This window comes from Anneissia japonica, unplaced genomic scaffold, assembly GCF_011630105.1.
Source record: "Anneissia japonica isolate Jap-2015-1 unplaced genomic scaffold, ASM1163010v1 scaffold708_len118720_cov121, whole genome shotgun sequence".
NCBI classification, from domain to species: Eukaryota; Metazoa; Echinodermata; class Crinoidea; order Comatulida; family Comatulidae; genus Anneissia; species Anneissia japonica.
In genome coordinates this window covers 23,046-32,379 of record NW_022749689.1, presented here as the reverse complement: position 1 = coordinate 32,379, position 9,334 = coordinate 23,046, and the positions used below count along the sequence as shown (strand labels likewise).

The following is a 9,334-nucleotide window of genomic DNA, read 5'->3' as shown; positions in this document are numbered from 1 at the left end:
TATTGTCACCACTATCTGTTTCCAATTTAATAATGGTTTTCTTAATTTGATTATTATTTTCAAGCCCAAGGAAAAAATTATTTTTTTTTCTCCTTCGCACCATTTTATGCATACACGGATCTGTTGCCCTTTAATTTTGTCAACATAGAATTTATTAAGGGTTTTTTTTCAAGATTCTCGATTTCGCAGAGCTGATCATTATTAACCGGATTGAGATCTTGAAGTTGTTTTAATTTGATTGATATCTCTTTTTCAATTTTTCTCTTAACCCTCGCTTTGTGTTTTGCAAAATTGATTGAAAACTCTTTTACTTTCATTTTACAATAATCCCAAGTTATTCGTTTGTCATCTAAAACAGAACATTTATCGTTAACATTTTTAATAATTGTTTTTAATTGTTTTACATACGTTTTGTCTTGAAGGAGTGATGTGTTTAATTTCCAAATCCCAGAACCTCCTGAACCAGAGTTCAGTGTTAACTTTATCGATACAGCAAGATGGTCAGTTAAAATATGTAGTATTGTTCTTATTGTTATGTCATGTGATAATGCATAGTACTGGAATGATGTACGAATCTATTGGGCTTGTTGAACAACGTAACATTTAATGCAAAATGGTTAACCACAAATCCTTGTCTAGGCATTACAAGGCGAGCGTAGCAACACCCGTATGAAGCGCCATGGGCGTATCATCACATCCTCCTCTTTAGTAATTAACTCATAACATAACAAAACATACTTATTATTGACACTGAATTGGTAATAGTCAGTGTACGTTTTATTTATTTTTTTAAATCATTGATTACTAGTTGATGAGTAACTTGTTCTTTATAGTTTTATAGTGTTCAATTTATGAGTCTATTGATTTTAAATAAGTGGTTTTCTTTTAGATTTATTAGTGCAAGTATTTTTATATGGATTCTATCAGTCTTTTTGGTTTCTTTATAACTCGGCAAGACCGCCGAGTAGATGGTGGTGTTGTGTTTATGACGTCAGGTGCATGATCCATAAATCTTACTCGCTTTGAGTGCTGCTTGTGGAGGTGTTTTCTGTTCCGTCTTAGTATTCCTCCTGTCTGAGTTTCCACCCAATATGATCTTGGTTCCTTGCAGATTTTTCGCACAGTTGCTTGCGTCCATTCCTTGTTTTGGGGGTCTTGTTGTGTCACTTGTTCTCCTTCTCTCAATGGAACAAGGTTTTTAACTCCTCTTTTGTCATGATAGGTCTTTTGCATGGTTTGTCGTTGGATTAATCTGTTGGTGACTTTGTTGTGGTGATTGTCGTCTTGATACCTTATTGGTAGATTGCTCCTCACTTTCCGGTTATACACTACAGTAATTCTGTGGGTGGTGGAAGGTAATTGTCTATCGGTGTTGTCCTCAAGCGCAATAGCGCTAGGAATGGGTCTGAGCCACTGTCTTTTGACTTCTGTAGTGTGCATTTCACTGTTTGTATGGTTCTTTCAATGAACCCATTACTTCTTGGGTAGTGTGGGCTTGATATTACATGTTCAATCCCCCACTTGTTCACAAATTGTCGGAACTCGGTACTGCTAAAGTGTGGACCGTTGTCGCTTACAACTTTGTTTGGAATACCATGCTCACTGAATAGAGATTTAGTCATCTTGATGACTGCCATGCTGGTGCTTCGTTTTCCAATCTTTTTTACAAAAGGAAATTTGGAGTAATAATCAGCGACAGCAAGGTATTCATCTCCATGAAAATAAAACAAGTCTACTGCGACGACTTGCCAAGGTCCTTCAGGTATTTTGTGCTGCATTAATGGTTCTGGTTGCTGTGATTTCATGTGTGATTGACACATAGTGCAGCCTTTGACCACATCCTCTATATCACGGTTAATTCAAAATTCAAAACATAGATGATTTTGCTCGTAGTTGGGTTTTGACTATACATTGGTGGTCGATGTGGAGCTTTTTCAAGATGCCTGGTCTTAGTTTCTCTGGTACTAGTATTCTGTTTCCTTGTAGTATAAGGTCATCTTCAGTTGCTAATGTATCCCTGGTTGACCAATACATTCTGATGCATTTTGGTAACTTCTTTGGTTCATCTGGCCATCCGTTTATGATGGTGTCCATTGGGGGTTTAAGAATTACACTTTGTTTGGTCTCTTCTTGCATCTCTGCTAGCTTTTCAGCTGTAAACTGTATCATGTGGATAGTTCTATCAAATTCTATCTCAGAGCCATATGATGGGTTTAGTCTTGACATTGTGTCAGCTAGTGTCATATCTTTCCCTGGTCTGTAAGTTATTTGCACATCATATGGTTGTAGCTGGATCATCATTCTTTGGAGTCTTGGCGGAGTGTTTGCTAGGCTTTTATGTTGGATGTTTTCCAGTGGTTTATGGTTAGTTTCCACGGTGAATTTGGTTCCATACACATATGTGTGGAATCTTGTACAGCCAAATACAACTGCCAATAACTCACGCTCAATGTTTGCATACTTCTTTTCTGTGTCAGTTAGGGCTTTGCTGGCAAAGGCAATTGGTTTTCCATTCTGGATTAGAGCTACGCTTAAACCCTTCATTGAGGCATCTACTTGGATAACTATAGGCTTATTTGGTTGGAAATAGGTCAGAGTACAGCTTTCTGTTATGAGTGTCTTAACCTTTTCAAATGCTGTTTGATGTGATGCTGTCCATTGCCATTCCGAGTCTTTTCTGGTTAGAACTCTGAGTGTGTCTGTGTGTTCTGCCAATTTCGGTATAAATGGGGACATGTATTGCACAATCCCTAGGAACTGCTGTAGCTCAGTGACAGATGTTGGGCTTGGTAATGAGTGAATGACTTGTACCTTCTGTGGATCTGGATGTATACCATCTGCATCGTAGAGACATCCAAAAAAATTCACGCATTTTGTTTTGATGTCACATTTTCCAATGTTGAAGACAAGACCGTATCTTCTTGCGATCTTCATGATATTGTGTAAGTTTTGGTCGTGTTCTCTGTCATTACATCCAAAAACAACCACGTCATCGGCGATTCCAATTGTTCCAGGGCACTGCTCAAGGATCATGTCCATCTTTTCTTGGAATATGTCCTGTGACACCTTGAGTTCAAATGGTAGGCGATTAATCCTGAATCTTCCAAATGGGGAGTTGAACGTAGTTAGAAGGCTGGACTCTTCTGTTAGCATAATGCTCCAGTAACCATGTCTTGCATCGTGTTTGCTAAAGATTTTAGCTCCGCTTAGCTTATGGGTAAGCTCCTCCAGCGTTGGTGTTTTGTGGTACGTTCTTTTTATTGCTCTGTTCAAATCTTTTGGGTCAAGACAGATTCTCAGCTTCCCATTGCTCTTGCGGCTGTAGGTTATTGATGAGACCCAGTCAGTTGGTTTGGTGACTTTAGTTATTATTCCATCATTTAGCATATTGGTCAGCTCTGCTTCCAGCTCATTCTTGAGGTGAATTGGGTATTTTCTCGGAGGGTGGATTACAGGCTGTGCATCTTCGATTAGAGTGATGTTGAATTCTCCTGGAAATCTCCCAATACCTTTAAATCTGTCAGGGTATTGATTCTGCAGATCATTTCTGTCTTTGATTGGTACATCACCACTTTGATTTGTATCGACTGCACAGTTGATAGTTAGCATCAGGGAGTCCTAGAATAGCTGGTCCCTCAACACTGCATACATAAAAATTTAACCATGACCACTGCTTGCCACTGAATTTGGCTTGTATCTGGAATGTGCCATGTTGCGGGATTGTTGTTCCATTGTATGCTGTCAGTTTAACCTTGTTCACCTTGGTTTTACCCGGTTTGGGGAGCCCATTTGTGTTGACGCTTTCCGGTACCATCTGTTTATATATGCGCAGGGGCAGTATGTTACCTTGGGCACCTGTGTCAACTTTTACGAAAAGAGTGTGTATCCAATTTCTCTGTGGTATTTAAATTTTTAAGTCAGCATACAGTTCATCACATTTGTCGTCTATTCCAACTGAACTGAACGACAACTCTTCAAACCACTCCATGACATTATTATCTGTACCCAAGGCAATGGCATTCATTCGTCTTCTATTGTTATATGAGCTTCTGTTTCTAGACCTACTCCTGGAATACGATACTTTTGGTCTTTCACGACTCTTAGATCTGTGCCTTTGGCTTCTGCACATGCTCTGCCAATGTCCTCTTTTCCCACATCCTGTACATGTTGTTCCATAGGCTGGGCACTGTTTAGGTGCATGGCTGTTACCACGATTACCACACCTTGCTTGTTGTCTTACTGAGTGAACAAGGGCACCTGTTTCTCTCATGTGGTCGGGTGGATCAATGGCGTTTAACTCTTTTGCATAGGACTTGGTAATTTCTGCTGCTCTGCACAATTGCAAGGCTTTTTCTAAGCTTAGATCATCTTCTCTGAGAAGACGTTCACGGAGTTGGTTGTCTGAGATACCGCATATGATTCTATCTCTTATCAATAAGTCTGTTAAGTCACCAAACTCACACGATTTTGATTTGTTTCTGAGTTCCGTGGCATATTGGTCAATTGTTTCTGAAGAAAGTTGGGATCTAGTGAAAAAATTATGCCTTTCAAATGTCACGTTCTTTTTGGCTGAGCAATATTTCTCAAATTGTTCGAACACTTTTCTAAGCTTCATGTTGTCTCCGTCGTTTTCAAAGTTGAATGCGTTGTACACATCTAGTGCACTTTCTCCAATAATATGTAGAAACATTGGTGTCTGGGTAGTGTCATCTTTTCTGGCGGTACCAGATGCAGTATTATAAAACATAAATCTATGTTTGAATTTTTTCCAGTTTTCTGACACATTGCCCGTGAGTTCTAGTGGGTCTGGCTGTGTTAGATGAGCCATTTGTGTTTATTATGTAGGCTATGACACTTGACGGTACACCGTTGGTACGTAACTGTACGTTCGTTAGATAGAGACGATTCACTACACGCTGTGTAGGCTAGGGACGACACTCGTATGAAGCGCCATAGGCGTATCATCACAAAATACTTGGCTGAATGTCACATGACAAAACTTTGTTCTCATTATTCACCAACAAATAATCTGATCTTGTTTTCACATTAGATCTTCTGTATGTAAAGTGTTCCTTAAATTTAAAAATCGATTTACAGTAAACATTTAGACAACATTTAATTAATATAGCAAGCATGACATTTTTTACATGCTTTTAGGGTGAAAATTAAAATGAAAATTCCGGTGAAAGTACACTACATTATTTACTCTATGTTAGTTATTTAAACATCTTAATTATATACCTTAAACAGGATGAAAGTTAAGTTATTTTCAATTCAGGATGTTTTGAATAATATGCCAAAAAAGCATTAGAGGTTAGCGTCACGGCGTGACCGTCACTGCGTGACATGTGAAAATCACCATTTTTATAGCATTTATGAATTATAAGTATATAAACAGAAAATTGCTCAAACATGAGCAATATGGTAAAATAAATACAATATTATCTGAATAAATATTCGGAAACTATTTAAACCCTTTACATAAGAAGCCAGGTATCAAGTCAATCAGATTAAGACGTCATTGATGTGAATGCAAATCTGATAATGTAAAGTAATTAAATGGATTGTCTTAAAACACTCTACACAATTACTTAAATGCATGATGTTTCATGATCCAAAACCAATAATGTTTATTTATCACACAATTGAAAGAATAGCATAGAAAAATACCCTTATAGAGGCTAAATGTCACACCGTGACATGACAAACTTATAAGCATTTTTCGCTTGGCTTATTGAAGTTCTTCATTGAAATGAACATGATTTTAAGTTTCGTGTGAATGTCCTTCACAATTTAGCAGAGGATTTTAAAAATTCAGTCACTAGTATTTAAATAAACTGAAAAAGTCACTTTTTTTTGTCACATCGTGACATAGAACAACTTAGGTTTTTGCTGGATCAATGGTCCATAAAGTAAAAAAGGTATACAAAAAATTATTTTTCCTGGTAAACAGCAATATGCGGATTACTAAAATCTGCATTTAACTTGAAAAAAAAATTTGGGGAAGGCCTCAATATATTAATAATAATTTTTTAAAATGTTGTTGTTACGCTGTGACGCATAAACATCGTGACAAAAAAGAAGTATTTTTTCCTCTGCTAATTAAAGTTCTTAAGTAAAATGAACATGGTTTCTTAGTAGGTATTAATGTTCTTCAGATCTTAGCCATACATTTTAAAATTTCATCTAGTGGTATTTGAAATGACCTAAAAACAATCACTTTTTACATCACAGCATGACATCGAGAAACATGAGAGAGCAGCTTAGCTTAGTCGGGATCGGCTTATCTGGTGGTAGCCACTGTGTGTGCGCTGAACTGTAGAGATCTCTAGGTCGTCGGTTCAATTCCCATCGCTGCCTCTCCTTGTAGTTTTCAGCTAGAGGGCTAAAATACAAGTTACAATAGCGCACCGTCTTTCGGATGAGACGTTCAAACCGTTGGTCCCGTGTGCATCTATGGCCCATGTGCACGTTAAAGAACGCAGTACACTGAAAATTCCGTGAAGACGCATAGGTTTAACACCTGTTAAATATCCTCTATCATGCCATATGAATAAAGCAGGACTAAAGGTGCATTAAGACGATTCACACCAAATTCGAATTTTCGGATCGGGACATCTACCGAAGCGATCAATAAACGAATCAGTGTGTAAGAAACAGGGACGCTGCAGCTCAGCCCTTCGAAAACACGGCCGAATTTCTGTTCAGATTCGATGTGAATGCAGCTTCATAGGAAGATTACTAAACATTTACAAAAAAAAATAGTTAACAACAAAAACACTCAGCAAACGTTATGATAGATGTAAACATCAGTCATGAGTTTAAGTTTGCATATTTTGTCCTTATGTTATTAATGATATTAAGACAAAGAAAATAAGATAAGGACAACATTAAAAAAAGAGACTATTATTTAATAGTTTTAAATTTAAGCAGATATTCTAGTATTATTTAATGACACAGTTTATTAAGTTCCTTAATAAATTTTAACAACTTTGGCTAGGTACTATAAAATTGGGGTCAAATAGAAATTATAACATATTAACATTATTGTATTCAAAGAAAAACGTATTAATTTATTAACTAAAATCATTTGAAGTTGTAAATCTTTCAGGTATTAGAAAGTCGTCTTTAGTTTGAATGAGAATCTTTAAAATGCAGTAAATCAGTTTTGAAGAAGCTAATAATGTAATATTATATTTAAAACTACAACCATAAGATGTTTTGGTAGTTACTATTAACATGTGAATATGCAGTTGATAGCTGTTTAACTTCATGCTAGTAGATTGAGAAACTAGATGATTATTTTGTATTATCTAAAATGTTCATACCAAATTCAGCTGATCTTTGGTAGGAATATGGAACTCATTATCAAATATTGCTGGTAGAGGAAAGTATAGAAGAATTATAGTTGTATTGTTTATTTCTTTAGATCAAGCCCAATGTGATTTCGAAGATCCATACCTTTGTTACTTTGTACAAGATGAATCGGATGACTTTGATTGGATAAGAACATCTGGATCAACACCCTCATCTCGTACTGGCCCTGGGTATGACCACACATATGGAACATTCCAAGGTAATACAACATTGACATTTTTCATTCATAAAATCTAAAATAAAATTGTAAAATTATCAATGAAAATATTGCAAAAACTGCATATAAAATAAAACAAGATAACACAATTATAAATAGATGTAAAAGAAAATTCTATGAAATCGAAACGTTTATTTCATTTGATTACAGGTTTCTACATATACATTGAAACTTCAAGTCCAAGAAACCTCAACGACATCGCTCGCCTTTGGACAATGACATATCCTGCAACAAACGGCACATGCGTCCAGTGGTTCTACCACATGTACGGGGCCACTGTGAACAGATTGAGTGTGTACATAGCCAATACAGCAGATACTCTTGGTACACCTGTGTGGTCAATAAGAAACGAGCAAGGAAATGTTTGGCGACGTGGACAAATTTTTGTGCAAACAAGTAGTGCCTACCAGATAGTGTTTGAAGGAATTGCAGGAAGTAGTTATACAGGAGATATTGCTTTAGATGACGTCAGGATCACCGATGGAGCATGTGTGCGAAATGGTATTATACACGTTCAGCTTCTTACACTTCACAGCCATAAACAATGTTATAATCCCTGTTGTCACCTTATATATTTACCAAACGTTACCATCCTTGGTCCGATGCAACCTGTCATATTTCCATCTAGCCCTTCCATAGATCTATTACCACTTAGATAGCTGCATCCGACCTGTAACCTTATCATTATATATTTTTGCAATAATTGTTCTCCACATGCAATCAAATTGACGATTGAATCATTATATTTTGAAGAAATGAATTGAGGTTTAAAATAACACACAACATGAATAGGCATAGTTGTTATTATTTAACATTTATCTTTTAGGTGGGTTATCGTTATTTTGTTAAGTATACTCTCTATTATGCCGGTGATGATATACTTACAAGTTGAGAGTTTTGAGCAGAAATCGGCTTTACAAGATCTAACCCCCAGACAATCTCTCGCATACTACTGACTGAAATGCTCAGACATTATAGAAGCAAAAGTTAGCCTACATACATATAATTAATAGTAATGCACATTTTGTCAAAACAATACTACATTTACCTACTACCGGTGACCACCCTTAATTATGCCGGTGATAATAAATACGAGGAATGGTAATTGAAGGATCTTGAGCTCTACTCTTGATGAGGACAAAAATGTAATTTAAAAAAAATGTTTTTATACAATTAGTATTATTTGTGATGAGAGATGATATTCTATTAATACGAACATTATATTTAAATAGTTTATGTTTAATTTCTATTTGAAGAAACGTGTGATATTAACTGCTTGAACGGCGGAGTCTGTTTCATCTCAGATTATGGATTCGAAAACTACTGTCAATGTACGCTTGGTTTTGTTGGACCAACATGCAATATAAGTAAGTTTTTACAGTCATAAAAGGTGAATTAATTTAATTCTTCCATGGGAGTAGGTATTGAGCAGTTTCATCTAAAAAGATTTGTATAAAGAATAATTTATGTAGCCTATATCCACTGGCATGCCATGTTAAATTAAATATGCAGGACAAATGGGGAAAATATCAATAATTTAAAAATCGATTTACAGTAAACATTTAGAAAACATTTAATTAATATAGCAAGCATGCCATTTTTTTTACATGCCTTTAGGGTGAAAATTAAAATGAAAATTCCGGTGAAAGTACACTACATTATTTACTCTATGTTAGTTATTTAAACATCTTAATTATATACCTTAAACAGGATGAAAGTTAAGTTATTTTCAATTCAGGA

The 9,334-nt window shown here is 36.0% G+C and overlaps 2 protein-coding genes across 2 annotated transcripts in view; one reads left to right on the top strand and one right to left on the bottom strand.

Moving 5' to 3' along the window:
• Nucleotides 1-1,328: 1,328 nt before the first annotated feature.
• On the bottom strand, nt 1,329-1,820 carry LOC117121130 (uncharacterized protein K02A2.6-like). Its single transcript, XM_033266231.1, has one exon. The coding sequence runs from the start codon at nt 1,818-1,820 to the stop codon at nt 1,329-1,331; it is 492 nt and encodes a 163-aa protein (XP_033122122.1).
• A 4,430-nt stretch (nt 1,821-6,250) lies between these two features.
• LOC117121129 (MAM and LDL-receptor class A domain-containing protein 1-like) overlaps nt 6,251-9,334 on the top strand; it is a gene marked incomplete at its 3' end in the record, with an annotated part of 23,129 nt that continues 20,045 nt past the window's right edge. Inside the window, exons 1-4 of the mRNA XM_033266230.1 lie at nt 6,251-6,302; nt 7,430-7,576; nt 7,745-8,095; nt 8,851-8,961. Coding sequence (XP_033122121.1) covers nt 6,251-6,302; nt 7,430-7,576; nt 7,745-8,095; nt 8,851-8,961 — 661 coding nt within the window. The remainder of the gene's footprint in view (nt 6,303-7,429; nt 7,577-7,744; nt 8,096-8,850; nt 8,962-9,334) is intronic.